The sequence below is a fragment of the Gobius niger genome, assembly GCF_951799975.1.
Source record: "Gobius niger genome assembly, chromosome: 7".
NCBI classification, from domain to species: Eukaryota; Metazoa; Chordata; class Actinopteri; order Gobiiformes; family Gobiidae; genus Gobius; species Gobius niger.
In genome coordinates this window covers 8,774,834-8,794,334 of record NC_136858.1, presented here as the reverse complement: position 1 = coordinate 8,794,334, position 19,501 = coordinate 8,774,834, and the positions used below count along the sequence as shown (strand labels likewise).

Here is a 19,501-nt window from a genome sequence, read left to right as displayed (position 1 = left end):
GGAGAAAAAGAAGCGCATTTGGCTACGAGGACGTGTATGTTAGCGTGTGTGTTAGCTTGTGTGTTGGCGTGTGTGTTAGTGTGTGTGTTAGCGTGTGTGTTAGCTTGTGTGTTAACTTGTGTGTTAGCGTGTGTGTTAGCGTGTGTATTAGTGTGTGTCAGCTTGTGTGTTAGTGTGTGTGTTAGTGTGTATGTTAGCGTGTATGTTAGCGTGTGTGTTAGCTTGTGTGTTGGCGTGTGTGTGTTAGCGTGTGTGTTAGCGTGTTATTAGTGTGTGTGTTAGCTTGTGTGTTAGCGTGTGTGTTAGTGTGTATGTTAGGGTGTATGTTAGCGTGTGTGTTAGCTTGTGTGTTAGCGTGTGTGTTAGCTTGTGTGTTAGCGTGTGTGTTAACTTGTGTGTTAACTTGTGTGTTAGTGTGTGTGTTAGCGTGTGTGTTAGCTTGTGTGTTAGCGTGTGTGTGTTAGCCATTTATGAAGCTGTGTTGCAGATGACAACTCCTTATAACTGCATCGTGAAGTAACTTCACTTATTGCTATGATATTTATACTACGGTAAAGTTGGATGTGCGGAGAGAGGGGGCGGCGTTAACTGAATCGAAGCATTGTGTCTTCCCGGTTTGAAAAACACCTCCAGAAAACACTTATATTTATCACAAAAATGAGTGCTCCATAATGGTAGAGGTACAATATATCATATAAATGCCTATACTTAACCTTGGAATGGCTAAAATAGCATGATATAGGACCTTTAAGACAGTTGCAGAGTGGTCAGCATAGGGTCCAGAGCTTCTTCCTGAGGGTCTGTCTTAGTCATGTTCATATCTATATCGTCTCTGTGTTTGCTGTCATTTTCTGACAGCGGTGACGTCTGAGCTTTAACATGGAACACATCCAACCTCTCAGGAAGCAGGCCTCTGTTGAAGAGTTCAAAGGTCAGGTAAGAGAAGAGCAGGATGGCGGCCACAGAGGACAACATGGAGATGGTTTTAATGGGAGAATACTGGATGTAAACTCCATCCTCCAGAGTGCATCCTGGGAAGTGTAGGACTGGAGCTAACCCCAGCGAGGGCTCTCCACACATCAGGCGTAAAGGGAAGCCTGTGAGCAGGCCTGCGATAGCTCCGTACAGGTTACTCTGTTTGAAGAAGAGGACGCAGAGGAACTGGGGGAAGATCACGGCATAGGCCACCTCAGCCCCCAGGAACCAGAACAGGATGGAGCTGTTTTTCAAAGTGGTGAGCGCAGTCCCAATTACACCAGCTACAACCACAGAGGCCCGGATCACCCACTGCATCTCTCTGTCTGAGGCCTGAGGGAAAAAAAAAAATCAAAAATGATTTGTCATGACAACATGAATTTACCTTCACAAGGTTCTCAATAGGGTTGAGGTCAGGGGAGGAGGGGGTCCACAGTTTCTCTACTTTTAAGCCCATAGCAGCCAGTGATGCAGAGGTATTCTTTACAGCAGGACATGGTGCGTTGTCATGCATGAGGATGATCTTGTTCGGGAAAGCACGGCTCTTCTTTTTGTAGCATAGAAGACAGTGGTCAGTCAGAAACTCCACATATTTTTCAAAGGTCATTTTCACACCTTCAGGGAGCCTAAAGGGACCGACCAGCTCTCTCAACATGATTCTGTCCCAAAACATGACTCCGCCCCCTCCTTACTGACGTCACTGCCTTGTTGGGACATTGTGGCCATTCACCAACTATCCACTACTCCATCCATCTGACCATCCAGGGTTACACGGCCTCATCAGTGAACAAGACTGTTTGAAAATGAGTCTTCATGTATTTCTGAGCCACTGCAGCCGTTTCTGTTCATCAGCTTCAATGAACAGTTTAGGGGAGGCCAGATAGAAGGTTTATGCACAACTGCAGACTCTGGAGGGTCCTACACCTTGATGTTCGGGAGACTCCAGAGGCACCACCCCCGCTCAGCTGAGGCAGAGGGTGGAGCAGCACCTGCCGCCCTGAGCCTTTCTTTGGAGTCATATACAGCCTTCAAAAAAAGGCTACGAGAACAGAAGATATGACTCTCAGTATATGTCATTCATTGCTGCTTCGGCCACTGGTTAAACAGCTCTATGTTGGTGAACTCCTGGAAGTCTACGCTTTACGTTACGACAAAGCACTTAACACGAACGCCCACCAAAATCACAAGCGATAAATGCACCCGCAGGTTTTATCTGTCAGACTAAAGCCTGCGGCCAAACCAGGTACAGCAGCAGAGAAGCTCAGATACAGGGCGGGAGAAGCGCAGCCGCTCCCCGTAAAGTCAGCCCGAGACGTACGTGAAGCGGCCAGGGCGTCGGGAGTGAGCAGTCGGGGAGACGAGTGGTATGTGGCCGGGGGTCCGGGGAGCTGCCCGGGAGCGAAGCGGTCGGGGGCCGGGAAGACGAAAGCGAGGCAGCCGCTGCTCTGTTTGATAAATACAGCCTTTTCTCACAGTTTTACGTGACAAATGCAACCACCCATATAACAGCCGCTTGTATCCGTGCGTGTGCGCATACACGAGCAACCGAGCCGCGCTCTGGCCCACGTCCTCTAAGCGGGCCAAAGTCTGGAACCGAGTCCGACTCGGGCATGGTTTGATTGTACTCGCACTACACAAACGTACCGTGCTGAAGGGGCTTCCAGCGCTTGGGCGCGGTTCGGATGGATGTGTGAGTGTGAGTGCGCCCTTAATCTGATGTGTGGCATGTGATGTCTGGCAGAAACCGTCCATATTGTGCCTTTATCTGTGTGCTCTGAATCATCCACAAATCTTTTATCAGTACGATGCGTACGCTTAATCTTTCATGAAATATCAAAGGTTTTCATGCGTAGACCAAGGCATTCAACTATTTTACACTTTTCATCAGCAGAGAGATCCTTTTTCTTTCCCTTATTGCTTGAAAATGATGATCTGCTTAATAAAGCAGTAGTTTTTCCCTTAACTGGGCTTAACCTGAAAACTAATCATCCAGGGTCTCTGAGATTAATGTCAGTGATTCATAGAGCCCCGAGACACGATACCATCCATGAGTTTCATTGTTATTATTATTCTTTTTTACCTTTTTACACAAAAATGCAATTTGCATAATAATTTGTCGCAGTTTATGTGTCTGGGTGGTCGAAGCAGCAGCACATGCGCATCAGTGAGTATTTTGGTCATAGCGCCCATAACCCATAAATACAGTTATTCATTTATTTTGCATCACTTTACTAAAATATTAACTAACAACTAGTGTATTTTATACTGATTTTCAGGCATAATGATCGCATCATCCAAACAGCTTATTGTTTTTATTTTCCCGCGGGTGCACTTAAAATGCATCAGAACACAGTAAATCAAATATGATTTTTAAAATTTTCCTGGGGGGGGGGTCTCCCTCCTTTAGTCCCAGGCCACTGCTTGCCTAACTCAAAAAGTCACTGCACGCCTCTGCTTATATTTGGCTGACTCACAATAGCAAATTGACCAAGATTTTTTTTTTTCTTTTGAAAAGTCGCTTTTGTTTTTTGCAGAATCGTTCAGTTGAAGTCACGAAGTAGCCTCTCCAAGTTTAAGCTAGCAGTATTGGTATATTTAAAAGCGTAAACCTGTAGGTTCAAACCAGATCTGTGTGTATTTACATACTGGGTAAACACCGGGGAGGAGGCACTGTTGCTTTGGCTTGCGTTGTTGACACATGCTTTAGCAAACAAGAAAGGCAGTTTTATACATACGCCTATTGTTGATCAGTTTTTCAGGTTGAAAAAGTCTTGTTTTGTCAGAGGAATAGCGCACTGTATGGGGGCGTGTCATTTAGTGATGGGATTTTCGGCTCTTTTTGGTGAACTGGATCATTTGGATCGGCTCACCAAAAAGAGCCGGCTCTTTTTTGGCTCCCAAATGGCTCTTCATGTTTTTACATATACAGTTTAAATTTAGGAGAGATTTGGATTCATGGCATGTTAAATGAGCTTTTTGACTACTCCCAGCACAAAACAACTATAATCAAGAAAGAAATTAAAAATAATGTTTTTTTTCATTGCTATAATGAAGTGATTTTGGCTTATAGTGGTGTTGTATTGTCTTCAATATTGATTTTTCGAGATGGTAGAGCCATTGTTTATTATAGCTCTTTTATTTACAGTCAAAATCCAGTGGCGGCTGGTCCATTATGGGCGGTGGGGCGCCGCCCCTCCTATAAATTTTGCAAATAAAATAAAATGTTTTAAGTTTAGCAAAATCATAACTTTCTTATGTACAGGTGTTTTTACACTGGAGGGAGGGGGAGCGGAGGTGAAGGAGCGTGTCATTTTGTCTGCCTGGTTCATCTTGTGCTGTAACCGCTGCAACAGCGTCATAAATGTGTAGTTTTGTGCTCGGGGCGGCAGGAACAGCGCCCACGAGATCTAACCAATGGCGCTCTGCTATGGTATAAAAACGTCACTGTATATCATTAATTCAACCAATCAGAGACGCGCAATAATAAATCTCCGATGGGCGCTTGGCCTCAGCGCCCATCGGAGATTTAACAGGTGAAAGACGAGGAAGCGTCTACTGTAAACAAACACGAGTAGCTCGTTGTTGGAGCAGCTCTGAGCTCACGGACAATCAGAGGAAAAACTTCTCATTTGAGAGACGGAGAAGCTTCGTGTTGTTTCCTGAGAGGAGGTGAAAGGATTTAGTCAAACTAATGGACTTGGGACTTTCTTCCGTCAGAAGTCACGTCTATACGGACTTTCCTGGAGGTAGCATGACGATGCTAACTAGCTCGTCTGCTTTAGCCACTGCTTGTTTATCCCACACTTTGGGACAACCCTCGCTGACTTGGACAGACATGTCCCAGGACGTGGACATTTGATGGAGAGAAGATTCAGGACCGTGAGGAGGAGCTACGACAGAAGAGGGGAATGTCATTCATTCACTGAGGGAAACAGAGGTGGAGCTCCAGGTGCTACAGGAGGAGGAGGACTCTCGTCTATACGTGAGCTGCACATTATTTCTGAGCGAATCATTTGTCTGACGGTTTATACGGGTTTAAACCTGTGGCTCTGAGTCTCATAATGGAACAACAGCAGGTCTGGGACTAAAACTGTACATGAAATCAAAGAGGAAACACCTCCTGCCTTTGTTCTGGTTCTGTTGGTACAAAACACAAATTAGTGGTGCACAACACAAATATGTATAGTGACTATCATTACACTTTAGTCAGAAATTATTTATTTTTTTGTTGAATAAAACTAAACAATACGTTTTGAATATGTTCTACATAAAATAATAATATTAAATGCCCCAAAGATAACTTTCTTTTTAAAGTTAAAAACAATGTTTAGAAGTATCTTCTAAAATATAATTGAAGGTAGGTAGAGGCAACAGCCCCCCCTGGTTTTCACATCACCAGCCGCCACTGTTAAAATCCTTAGTGCTTGTCCCCAGTCCCTCAGCTGCTCCGCCCCTGGTCCTGCTCCATCTCTAGCTGCTGCAACCTGAGAGAGGGACAGACTCCAGATATCACTGAAGTCCAAACTTTAGCCAGGACTTCTGTTGTACTTCTGCCTTAGTTGCTCTTGCAATGGCTCAAACACATGAGCAGTAAAGGCCGACATTGCGACGTATCGCCGCTCCGTGCGTGATCGCATTGTTTACTTTTCACTCCACAAACCCAGCGTAGCTTTATCTAACCATAAAACCCAAAATATGTGGCGGATCTTTCTCATTTCAGAAGTGGCTAAAAGCTAGAGATGTTCTGACTACATTTATGGATTAGTTTAAGTTTGTAGAGATCTTGATTTTGTATAAACAGCAGGTTCATTCCTGGCGGACGGGGCTGCAGCTGCAGATGTTTTACCTCCTTTCTCCCTCTCTCCCCGATCCCATTCTTTTACTCTTTTCTTTTCTTTTTTAGCATTTGCCTTCTTCTATCTATTTTTCTCTAATGTAGCACGAGCGGTGCACGTAGAGCTTGATAAACATGCAACCTTAAAAAAAAAAAAAAAAAAAACGGCTCACAGGTGAGACTCAGTTCTCATCGTTCACTTAAAAGAGCCGGCTCTTTGTACCGACTCGTTCACGACCGACCCATCACTAGTGTCATTGTGTGTGTGGCTTCATTGTTATGCAACTCTTCCCTGTGTGTGGCTGACGGAGGCCCTGCACTTCTGCTAACGCTGGAATACTACTGCAGAAGTTTGTTTTTCTGTGTGAAACCAGTGAACTTTTACAAGCTAACTTTTCCAGTGCAACTGATGATGCCCTGGCTGTGTATTGGTGGCCGGATGGAAGTTTACTGCTCACATTTCATCTACAATGGGTCGTAGCCGAGTGGTTTCTCTCGAAGATAACAAGTATTAGCAGTTAGCCGCTACGTTTAATTGAAAACAAGCAGCCTATTATGCACTTATCACGTCAGTAAGACAACTACTTGAAGCAGCCTTTATGTTGATCACACACGGAGCCGGGCTTGTTGATTTTGTAGTTTATTGCTCATATTTCATCTACAGTGAGTCGTAGCCGAGTGGTTTTCTCTCAGAGCTAAGGCACTATTAGCCGCGACAAGCCAGCAACCAGTTCGGAACATTCATTGAAAACAGGCAGCGTATTATGCACAAATAACGTCAATAAAGCAGCAACTACTTGAAGCAGCCTTTACGATGATCACACAATGAGCCTGGCTTTACACATTTGTGGTTTATTGCAGACTTTTCATCAACAATGAGCTGTATTCGATTATAACAAGCTAACGGGGTAACCTCGAAAAACCATTGTCCACCTGCACAGATAATGTCCGTCTTTTGAATCGTCTGGGCTCCTGCAGATCCTGGTGTAGTCCATGGGGGTATAGTTAGAGATCCATAGGGCATGGCAGTTGCAAAGAGATCCAGCCTCCAAACAGCAGTTATTTTTTAGGCAAGAGCCCCTTCCAAGCGTCCAGTGTGGAAGGTTCGTCTCCAAATCATATCCTGTGTGGCCATTGTTCACAAAGTGATAAACAGTAGTTCCTTTCCAACAATAAAAATTAAAATGCACCGATCGTAGTTTCAATACTGTGGAGAAAACGAGCGGCGTGTTGTGATGCCACAGACAGCATGTGGAGGGGGCGTGTCGGAAAGGGTCAGGGAGCGTCTTAAAGAGACAGGGGCCTATTTCAAGACGTTCAGTGCTGCCATTTTAAAAGAGCAATTTTACACAAGGCAGTTGTTTTAATTTACTGCATTTACAGACCAACAGAAGGTTGTGTCATCATTGTAGTGTGATATAGACTGGTGCTATGTGATTGAAAAAAGCATAATACCCCGTCTTTAAATTATTACATGATATTGATAATAAGTTAAAAAATATTGAATGTTGTTCATGAAAGGCCAACAGCAGTAACTTCCTCTCTCTTGGTACATCTGTGTTGCCTTTTTCTGCAAACTGCATTTATACGGTTGAACAACAACAAATAAAGAACTTACTTATTTGGTAGGAAATTAAGTTTTCCATAGGCTTAGAAATGTTGGGCAATTCATAAAAATCTTACCGAACTGGACATGTTATGAGTGTGAGAAGACTGGACAGATAAAAAAAAGTTTTTTCCTCAGTTTTAATCAATTATTGGTGTTGATTGTGAAAAGTGCTATAGCACCCTCTCAGATCGTTGGCTTGTCCATGAAACCATCACTGATGCAGTGCCACACCACAGCGGCTGAAAAAAGACTGAAAACGCTTTTCAACTTTCTTGTATTGCATCGCACACAATAGGGATGGCCTGATCGATTCCATGGTAGAAGAAGACCTTTATTTATATAGTGCCTTTCACAGACATAGTCACAAAGTGTTTTACATGAGACAATTTTAAATTCACTCCATTCTCGGTGGTGGAAAGCTACGTATGTAGCTTCAGCCTCCCCTGGGGGAGACTGACTGACAGAAGTGCTGTCGTGACTATGCTGCCACCATGCATTCTTCGCACTCACATCATTCTTCCTGGCCTAATTGCACATGTTTATAGTGGTAGGGGAAACATGAGTACCTGGAGGAAACCTATGCAAACACAGGGAGAACATGCAAACTCACCACAGAAAGGCCCCGTCCAGGTGGGAATCGAACCAGGGACCTTCTTGCTATGAAGCGAGAGCGCTAACCTGTGCTAGCGTGCCACCACATATCAATATATTGGAACCAAATGGCTCCTTTTTAACATGTTAACTGCCACCTTAATTATGTACTTTCCACCCCCTACTTGCACCAGCAATGTCCTAATGTGTAGAATGAACTTCATTAGACGCAAGAACTTATGTTCTTACACCGAGAGCTGCAAGACCAAAATGGACATCTCAAAACGTATTGACAGGAGAGCTTACAGCCTACAGTATGTGCCAGTGTGATCACTTCATTTGAAACCCAAGACCATCTAGTTTCTCATAATATGTGTAAAATGGCTGCCTTTTAAACTCTGAAAACACATTCGTACTCTCCTCTATCATCTCACCTGAGGCCTTATGATGTTCTTGTACACATTGGCGGAGAAGACCGAGGCTGCGGACATGAGCACTGAGTCTACGGAGGACATGACGGCAGCCGCCACACATCCAATCCCGATGATGGAGATGTAAGACGGAGTGAGGTACTGCAGCATGATGGGCAGCACATGAGCAGCTTCTCCTCGTTCATAAGGAGAGGGAGAGCCATAGGACGTCTGGTTCCAGTCTGAGGGAGAAGCAATAATATCTTTAATACCTATGTACAGGCTTTGATGATGATTCTACAGGTTACACAGCTAATCTCACCATCATTTTTACAAGAGGACAGTGCAAATGCTGAACATGGTCTGATGATGTCTGACTGAAAACTTTACAATGCCATAAACAACTTAAACTTTGTGTTCGGTTGGGGCATTTCCTGACACTTTTTCCGTATCTGAGATATTGCATTCGCTTTTGTTACAAAGTGTATTTTGACCTTTCAAAATAAAACTTAAATTTTTTATATTGACCACCAACTGGGTACCTCAAATATACGCCAAACTTCAGGTGTGGGTGGGTCGGGTTAGAAAGTGCACACATTTTTTTCTGTCCTAACATTGTTGGCTTACAACATACAATTCTTATCCATAAATGCCACAAAGTCAGCTTTGTGAATGTTTTTTGCAGTAAACGAATGTTTGTTTAGACGTTGCCTATCGCTATTGTATGACTTTGATCTCCGCTCCGCAGATGCACGACAGGCACACGTAGGGATGAGTATCGTTAAGATACGGTTCTTTAACGGTACTCTTATCGGTACTTTGAAAGGAAAAAAAGGTTAGATAGAGGCTACCTAACTAGCCTAGGTCTATATTTATTTATTATTAGACTTTTATCACACATTTACTCTATTTGGACTCTTGGAATTTATTTTCACATAGCACATAAACTTAATATATGGGAGTTAAAATACAAATATGAGTAGCAATAATAATACATTGTATTTATATTGCACTTTAAATTTCAAAGAAACCTCAAAGTGCTACAACAAGTAAATAAAATAAGATACAAATAAAATGAACCTTGACATAGTAAAACAAAGGAAGCGCAAGTAAACAGTCAAAGGCTACATAGAAACTTTAACGGACTAATAGGCCTTTTTAAATAAATGTGTTTTCAGGCCTTTTTTTAAAGGTCTCAACACTCTGGGGGCTGGTGAAGGGTGTGGGCGGAAGTGGACTGTAAGCACCTTGTGGTGGTGTGTGGAGTAACAAGCTCAGTGAGGTATGCCATATGTGAGGCGGCAGATTTTATAGTGGATTCTGTAATGGACGGGCAGCCAATGAAGGGACCGGAGGACAGGGGTGATGTGGTCATATTTGCGCCTTCTCATCAGGATCTGGCTGCACAGTTCTGGATGTGCTGGAGCTTTAGCAGGCTCTTACCAGGGATCCCAACAAGGAGGGAATTGCAGTAATCCAGCCTGGAAGAGACAAAGGCATGCACCGCTTTTTCAGCGTCTGACAGTGAGAGGGAGGGGCGGAGTTTGCCAATGTTTCGTAGGTGATGGAAGGACACTTTACAGAGGTGGCGGATATGGTTCTAAAATGAAAGATGAGGATCAAATCTGACGCCTAGGTTTGTAACGGAGGAGGAAAGGGGAATGTTGTGGCCTGAGACGTGAATATTGGATATGGTGGATGACTGGATTTGGTGCCGGGTGCCAATCAAGATGCCTTCAGTTTTACTGCTATTCAACTGGAGAAAGTTGTTAGTCATCCATGCCTTTATCTCCTCCAGGCAGGCGTGGAGTGCAGACGGTGGGACTGAGGAGGAGTCAATTTTCATGTACAGTGAAATGAGACTAGGTGTTTTCTGATGATATGGCCTCGGGGGAGCATGTAGATTGTAAAAAGGACCCGTCCAAGGACCGATCCTTGAGGGACCCCACAGGTGACTGTGTGGGGCAACGATTTAGCCTCCCCCAGGGCGACATACTCCTCTCTTCCTGCGAGGTATGAGGGGAACTAATCAAGGGTAGTATCGGTGAGCCGATTGGAGTAGGATGTGATGGTACACGGTGTCAAAAGTGACCGACAGATCCAGAAGGACCAGAAGGCATGGTGGGCCCTTATCTGCAGCCATCAGCAAGTCATTTGTGACTCTCACCAAGGCCGTCTCTGTGCTGTGTTCTGACCGAAAACCTGATTGGAATTTTTCAAACAGATTATGTGTTTGAAGATGATGTTGAAGCTGGGCTGCAACATCATCTTCAACATCAACATCTCCAGGACCTTGGATAAAACGGTAGGTTGGATATTGGATAGCCAGATTATCAGGGGGTTATTTTCCGTTGGGGATGAATGACTGCAGTTCTGTGAGCGGGCGGGATTTCACCAGATTGTAATGAATGATTTATTACGGCTGTAACTAATGGACTGATGGTGGGGATATTGGCTTTTATTAGTGGTGTTGGTAGTGGATCGAGGGAGCATGCAGAGGCCCTCAAGTTCATCATGATGCCCTCTACCTCTGTCTGTGTAATACTGTGGAATTGAGAGAACGTGGATAGTGGCTCCAAAAGCATATTTCCTGGATGAAGAGGGGTCAGAGCAGGAAAGGTAGAGCGTATTGTATCAATCTTGTGGGAAAAAGGGTCCATGAACCTATTAAACTGATCCTCACTGGTATCACTGTTTGTGTGTGTGCAGGATTTGAGGAGAGAGCTCACTGTGGAAAATATATTTTTTTTTAATTTCCTGAACTACTGGTGATTTTGTGTGAATAGAATTGAGATCGGGCTGTAGCTAGAGCTTTAGAATAGGCTTTTTGATGGTTTCGGTAGGCTTCCTTATTTACTACCAGCCTGCTAGCCAGGTACTGCCACTCCAGGGCTCGACAAGTCATTTTCCTCAGCTCATCTGTGTACCATGGGGAGGATTTAGGAAAAGAAACTGCTCTGTTTTTTAACGGATGGATGTAGGCCTGAGTTGTAATGTTGAAAAGATTGTTGTAAAGCTAGTGAGTGAGGAGAATTTTTGAATGTCCTGGTTCATGGAGGCAGAATCTATCTTTTTCAGGTTTCTAAACAGCATTTGGCGCTTTGGTCTGGAGCATGGGCCTCCTAGGGACAGCTCCATTGAAATGGCCTTATACGCGCCAAAGTCGTAGACTTGACGGTTGGAGAAAGCGGTGGTAAGATGGCTGACTGAGCGGGGACACTTTTCAGAGTTCTCCGTACAGTTCCTCAAAACAACGAACAAGAACAATACTTTCCAAACAAATTAAACTGTTAACGGTTACAAAATGTTAAGTAACTGATTTGAAGAAAAACAGAAAGAAAATGTTCTCAAGCGACGAAGCTAACATAGGACAGGAAGATGGTAAAAGCGAGCAGCGGGACTCTGCTCCATGACTATGCTGCCATGGATGCCACTTGTGCAGGTGCAGATAAGCAACAGCTTGAGGACTCTCCGCTGAACACTCCGGTCAAAGGATCTCCGAAAAGAGGGTAAAACCCAATCAAGAGGCTTCATTTGAGTCTATAATGGTGGCTATAACTCGCCTGAACTCCCGCTTTGATAAACAAGAAAGTGGTTTGGAACACGTGAAGTCCAAAATCAGAGAGAATGGTACCATGATTTGCAGCCTAGCTAAAACACTCGAGTTTAATTCTGCCGAGATAAAAGAATGCAAGACCAAAGTGGAAGTTTTGGAAGAAAAAATTGCATCACTGGAAAAAGAAAACTGTGATTTGAAGAAGAAAGTCAGTCATCAAGAGGCCCACAGCCGTCGCTGGAATTTAAGAATCAAGGGAATGAAAGAAAAGATGAATGAAAACATACGCAAAGATGTTATCGACCTACTGAAGAAAGTGGCACCACGCATGGCAGGGAAAATGGATGATATTGTGGATGTGGTTCACCGTGTCGGGAAGAAAGAAGAGAAGTTGACGAAATCGGTCATTATCCGGTTTGTGAAAAGAAAGGACAGAGATGACATCTGGGATCTTACGAAGGACTCCGCTGTCTGCAAGAAAGCCAGGGTTTTCTTCACTGAAGACTTATTGGAGGCAGTTAAACAAGCAAGGGAGGTGCTGTGGCCGAGGATCGATGAGGCAAGGAAAGCAGAAAAAAGGGCTAGATACATAGACGGTAAACGGATCTCATCACCAACATTTAAATATGCTCAACATATAAAGGAAAGTAAATTTTATGATAGAGGAACTGTTTTGATGTTCGCAGTTTAAGGGTACACAGATGTATTTGTATTATTTCCATAAACTGAACTGTTCTATTCCCTTGGTTGGGGTAAGTATTTTCTTTATTTTCTTTAAGCCTTTTTTTTATGATTAATTTAAGATCTGAACTATCTTTCATTTCTTTAAATGCAAGAGGTCTGAAAGACAATGTAAAACGCAGTGCTACTTTTCTTTTCTGCAAAGGTTTTAAAGCTCATGCTGTTTTCTTACAAGAGACACACTCCTGTGAAGAGGATGAGACTTTTTGGAAGAGCTATTGGGGAGAGAAGATTTATTATTCACATGGTACAAATAATTCTGGAGGTGTGGCTATATGTTTTCAACGCTTTCCTGGAGAAGTATTAACTTACAAAGCTGACAAATTAAGGCTAACTTGGAGGGTTCATTATGTTTTGTTGCAAATATATATGGGTGTAACAATTTAAATCAGAACAAAAGGTTGTTTGATGATATAACAGACATAATCGCCTATTTCAAACTTGCTTATAACATTGGTTTTACAATGTTTGGAGGGGATTTTAACATTGCACCAGATGAATGGCTAGACCAGGGGTGGCCAACCCGCGGCTCTCGAGCCGCATGCAGCTCTTGGCCAATCAGAGTGCGGCTCTTTGCATGATTGGATATGTTTAATACAATGCGGCTCTTTGCAAAATAATTGGTAAATATTTCCCATAAACTGTAGCAGTCTTTGACCAAAAATCCAACCATCGTCCTACAGACCCTGTTTCCATCTCTACACATGAATGAGAGTCTGTATCTCCCTCCTTTTTGAGGCGGCGTGTAAAAGGTGCATGTGCAGCCTCACTCAAAGTGGGATGTAGGTTGAACAACAGGCAGGCAGATCGTGGCACTAGGACTAGCTTCTGTGCTTTTCAGGTTTCTGATCAGCCTACTCTTTATTTGATGTAATTTGGCTTCATATTCACAGAAAAAGATCAAAATTAGGAAATGGAAAAAAGCGGAGCTCTTTTGAAGCATCTACGCGGAACGCATAGATGCGGAAATACGCAAAGTCATGACTTTTCTTTCACATGTGACAGTAGCTGTAACAGATGCTTAAATGCTTAAAACAGACTCTCAGACGTCCAGAGGCTCCTGGTTAAAGTTCATGAACTTTGTGCAGCCTAGACTGCGTTCTCTGCACAGTCCAGTCAGAACGAAGCTGCAGGCACTGAGCGCACAGGCCAGGGGTGAATCAGAGGAGGGGGCTCAGTGGGCAGGGCCCCACATACAAACACACCCCAGCATTAAAATAAATAAATAATAATAATAATAATATAATTCTGTCTCAGTCAGAGCAGAAAGCACAGAATTTCAGTTAATATACATGTATTTCAGTCTTGTTGAGAAGTAAAACCATTCAATCTAACACAATTATAAAAAAAAAAAAAAAGAAAAAGGTCAGGCATAAAGTTATAGTTTATTGTGATTAAATAAAACGGTCACATTCTATTTAATCACAATAAACTACCGCCCCGGAATCTCGCTAATGGTCGGTGCCTTTGTGGCTCTTCAGAGGATCAAGGTTGAAAATTTCGGCTCTTGGTCTCTGACTAGTTGGCCACCCCTGGGCTAGACAGATCCGTCATTTTAGAATGACCACCAGTATAACACAGTTCTTAAAGCAGTACTAAGTAACTCTTGCCCCTAGAGGCCATAAGCGCAACTGCACGTGTCATAGCAAGATTTTTTAACGTATTGTCTTGGAGAGTAAATACTACGCTGACAGAAAAGGCGAAGGGAGAGATGGATATTGTGCATCCAATTATACAATGGAAATATTTTTTTTCACTCAAACTTGGCTGTAAATACTGTTTAAAGTGACGCTAGTTAGCTTTGCCCGTTAGCATGTTAGCTGCTTCTTCGTGATTCAGTCGGACCGGAGCAACCTTCCAGCAGGACAATGGCCCTAAAGACAAAGATAAATCTACAATTGACAGGTTTAAAAAAAACATATTAATGTGTTAGAATGGCCCAGTCAAAGTCCTGACCTAAATCCTACTGAAAATCTGTGGAATAATCTGAAAACTGCTGTTCACAAACGTTCTCCTTCTAATGTGACAGAGCTTGAGTTGTTTTGCAAAGAGGAATAGGCTAAAATGTCAGTCTCTACATGTGCTAATCTTGTAGAGTCAAACACCAAAAGACTTGCTGCTAGTTAGCTTTGCCCATTAGCATGTTAGCTTCTTCTTCGTGATCACGAATCACAGCCACCGGACATTTCTGAAAGTTCTGAAAATTTCCTTGAGAATATAAGACTCTGGGCCCGATCTTGTGCATCAAAACGCAGACGATAGCGTGACATTTTGCGCTCAGTAGGAGCGCACTTTGTGATCTTGCCACTCCAGACTTAGCGCATTTAAGCGGGTGGAGACACACATTGTCCTCCAACCAGATCGACTCCGTGTCCAGGAGAGTGGTTGTGTGGGGTGAACATGTGCTTTTGTTTTGCTTCGTGTTCACGCCAAGCGCGGCCCATCCGCGCCACAGCGGACGCTGTAGCTCTTTTTCTCTCGAGACGTGAACATCGTTTAGCTCATGATGGGGTAAATAAAGTTTTTGGTTTGACCTGTGAGAGCCTAAGGCTTAAGAAAGAACACAAGACAGCGCAATGCAAACGAGGAAGTGAATGTCAGCCGTGTTTCCATCAGTGCAGTCACCTCCTCTTGTGACGCCCCCTCACAGGTGGCGGAGGCGAATGGCACATATGGGCCACTGGGAAAATAATTCGCCAGGACCCTGCGCCGCCACAAGATCTGGCCCTCAATATTCTTCAAGTTGAACAGGGTTTTAAATTGTTATGTGATGCTGAAATACAACTAAAATAACTTGATGCTGCTATTGAGCGTATGGCTTTGGGAAAAGCCCCTGGTCAAGATGGGTTAACATCCAATTTTTACAAGTTTTTCTGGAAAGATATAAAACAAATGTTATTTTCAGTTTTCAATGAATGTATTGAGAATAATAACCTCACAACAACGATGAAGCAAGGGGTCATTACTCTCTTTCCAAAGCCAGGAAAAGATAAAAGGTATATTGAAAATCTAAGACCCAAACCCTTATTGAATGTAGATTAGAAACTTTTCACTCAAATTATAGCCAATAGATTAAAGACTGGGATAGGTGATATTGTTAGTGAAACTCAATCAGGCTTTGTTAAAGATGCAGTGCCTCTCCAAAGTATTCATACACCTTGAACCTTTGCACATTTTGTCATGTTTACAACCCTAAACATAAAGATTTTATTTTGATTTTTTTACTGAACGTTCACACACAAGTAACAGACAACTGTGAAGTGAAAGCAAAATGATACATGATTCTTTTATTTTTCAATAAAATAGAAAAGTGAAAAGAGGGGGGTGCATAAGTATTCATACAGCATGAATGAATACTTTGTGGAACCCCCTTTTACTGCAATAACAGCAGCAAGTCTTTTGGTGTTTGACTCCACAAGATTAGCACATGTAGAGACTGACATTTTAGCCCATTCCTCTTTACAAAACAACTCAAGCTCTGTCACATTAGAAGGAAAGCGTTTGTGAACAGCAGTTTTCAGATTATTCCACAGATTTTCAGTAGGATTTAGGTCAGGACTTTGACTGAGCCATTCTAACACATTAATATGTTTTTATTGAACCATTCCATTGTAGATCTATCTTTGTGTTTAGGGTCATTGTCCTGCTGAAGGTGAATCTCCGCCCCAGCCTCAGTTCTCTTGCTGACTCCAGCAGGTTTTCCTCCAAAATGTCCCTGTATTTGGCTCCATCCATCTTCACAACTATTCTTACAATCTCCCCAGTCCCCGCTGAGGAAAAGCAGCCCCACAGCATGATGCTCCCCCCCCGTATATTTGGTACTGGGGATGGTGCACTCAGGACGATGAGCAGTGTTAGTTTTTTTTTTTTTTTTTTATACTTTATTTTTATTCAGGTTTATACATATTTTGCAAAATTAAAACAAAAAAAAACACACATATTGAACAAACTGGGGGTTTACAAGAGGTACAAAATCCATACACAAATAAGTATAGAGCAAAAGCACTGTTTTGTGTACAAGTTCAAATATCGCCTCTTCTCATTAAGTATGCGTCCCATTTTTCCCAAAAGGCATCACCCTTTTCTTTTTGTAGTCTTCGATTGAAAGTCAGGCATTCCATGCGATAAATGTTATTAACTATGGCCATCCATTGGCTAATTGTAGGTGGGTCTGTACTTAGCCAGCGCTTAGTGATCGCTTTTTTACTTGCTGTCATGAAGATTTTTAAAAGATATTTATCAGCTGTGGACAACCTCTGATCTATATTCCCTAGATAAAAAGACACACATGTAAATGTTATGTCAAACCAAGAACATTTTTTACCGTTTGTTGCACGTCTCGCCAAAAGGGGTCAAGAACAGTGCATCTCCAAAAAACATGGGTATGGTCTGCAGGACAATGACCACACTTTCGCCAACATTCGGGTAGTTGACCAGTCTGCCTAAATTTTAGTTTGGGGGTTATGAAGTACCGAACAATGTTCTTCCAAGAGAAATCCCTCCACATTTGCGAATTAGTAGCGGTAATTTGACTATTAATAATAAATTCCCATTCATCAGACACTATTTCAACACCCAATTCCTTTTCCCATTTCTCCTTTATGTAGGAGGTAGAACGACCTCTTAATTTTGTTATCTTCCAATATAGCTCTCCAATTATTTTCTTAAGCAGTTTTGATTTGTAGGCTTTTATAAACATCTGTATAATACCTGATAGATTATCTATGGGTAGGTTTTTAATATTTTTATCAAAGAAGTGTCGAAGCTGAAGATATTTATAAAAATCATATCGATCAAGCTGGTATTTTTCACACATCGTTTTAAAATCTATGAAGTTCAGATTATCCATTAAAAGACACAATGTAGTAACTCCTGCTCTTTCCCACTGGATGTAACCTCTATCCATCACAGCTGGTTCAAAATGAGGGTCATGAACTGGCCACATTAGACAGCGAGTTTCTTTTTGAAGTTTGAGTTGTTTGACTAGATCTAACCAAATATTTAAAGAGGGGGTATTATGCTTTTTTCAGCCACATAGCACCAGTCTATGGCACACTACAATGATGACGAAACCTTCTGTTGGTCTGTAAATGCAGTAAATTAGAATAACTGCCTTGTATAAAATTGCTCTTTCAAAATGGCGGTAGCGAAAGACTTGAAATAGGCCCCTGTCTCTTTAAGAACCTCTGACCCTTTCCGACACGCCCCCTCCACACGCTGTCTGTGGCATCACAACACTGCGCTCGTTGTCTCAACTGTATTGAAACTACGATCGGTGCATTTTAATTTTTATGGTTGGAAAGGAGCTACTGTTTATCACTTTGTGAACAATGGCCACACAGGATATTATTTGGAGACAAACCTTCCACACCGGACGCTTGGAAGGGGCGCTTGCCTGAAAAATAACTGCTGTTTGGAGGCTCTCTCTTTGCATCTGTCATGCCCTATGGATCTCTAACTATACCCCCATGGACGACACCAGGATCTGCAGGAGCCCATACGATTCAAAGACGGACATTATCTGTGCAGGTGGACAATGGTTTTTCGAGGTTACCCGTTAGCTTGTTATAATCGACTACAGCTCATTGTTGATGAAAAGTATGCAATAAACCACAAATGTGTAAAGCCAGGCTCATTGTGTGATCATCGTAAAGGCTGCTTCAAGTAGTTGCCTGCTTTATTGACGTTATTTGTGCATAATATGCTGCCTGTTTTCAATGAATGTTGTGAAGGTGAAGGTTGTTAGCTTGTCGTGGCTAATAGTGCCTTAGCTCCGGGAGAAAACCACTCGGCTACGACTCACTGTAGATGAAATGTGAGCAATAAACTACGAAATCAACAAGCCAGGCTCCGTGTGTGATCATCATAAAGGCTGCTTCAAGCAGTTGCCTGTTTTAGTGACGTTTTCAATGCATAATATGCTGCTTGTATTCAGTGAATTTTCCCGTTAGCTTGTCGCGGCTAGCTTGTTAGCTCCGGGAGAAAACCACTCGGCTATGACCCATTGTAGATGAAATGTGAGCAATAAACTTCCAAATCAACAAGCCTGGCTCCGTGTGTGATCATTGTTAAACGGTTCTTTATGTGTGTGGTGGTTTTATTGACTTTATGTGTGCATATTTCTCGTTTTCACGTGATGACTCGAGGTTTAGCTTAGCATTAGCTTTCTCCGGAGGCTCTGTGCATCATCAAGGCCCAGCGCAGAACCAGACACTGAAATAAGTGTTCTTGTCACCGGTTTTAATCCTGGGTGTTTTGGGAACAGAAACACTGATGTGTGTCTTTGTAAAAGTCTGCTGTGGCTCCGGTTCACAACACATGAAGCTAATCCTCCATGATGACTCTGTTTACATCTTAGGGCTAGACACTGCGGGGAGGGGGTTCTGCTGAGGAGCAGTGGTTGGTTACGCGGCTGGTGACGAAAGGTCGGAGGCGTATCCTGGAGGTCGGAGGCGTTTCCTGAAGGAATCAGGCGTTTTATCCCTAAAATGGCTGCCATCGGAGTTTTTACAGATTACTCGAAAATACGTGAATGTGCTAAGGCAACACTTCAGGCATGTTTTTAATGAGGGAATGACTTAATAACATGATGTAAAGCTTGAAAAAGTCGATTTTGCATAATACCCCCCCTTTAAAGAAAATCTGACCCATTGATTTTGAATATCGAAATGTTTAGCCTGTAGTGGATTGCCTAATAAGCTCTGTAATGGTATATTTGATAGAGACAACTCTATGGTCTTCCATTTTGCAATATAATTATTATTACACCAGAGCATAAGTGGTCT

At 42.8% G+C, this 19,501-nt stretch overlaps 1 protein-coding gene across 1 annotated transcript in view; it reads right to left on the bottom strand.

Annotated features, from left to right (window-relative positions):
* Window positions 1–747: 747 nt before the first annotated feature.
* Window positions 748–19,501, bottom strand: part of LOC306965124 (high affinity choline transporter 1-like) — a gene marked incomplete at both ends in the record, with an annotated part of 57,361 nt that continues 38,607 nt past the window's right edge. Inside the window, 2 exons of the mRNA XM_079559366.1 lie at window positions 748–1,308; window positions 8,444–8,661. Coding sequence (XP_079415492.1) covers window positions 748–1,308; window positions 8,444–8,661 — 779 coding nt within the window. The remainder of the gene's footprint in view (window positions 1,309–8,443; window positions 8,662–19,501) is intronic.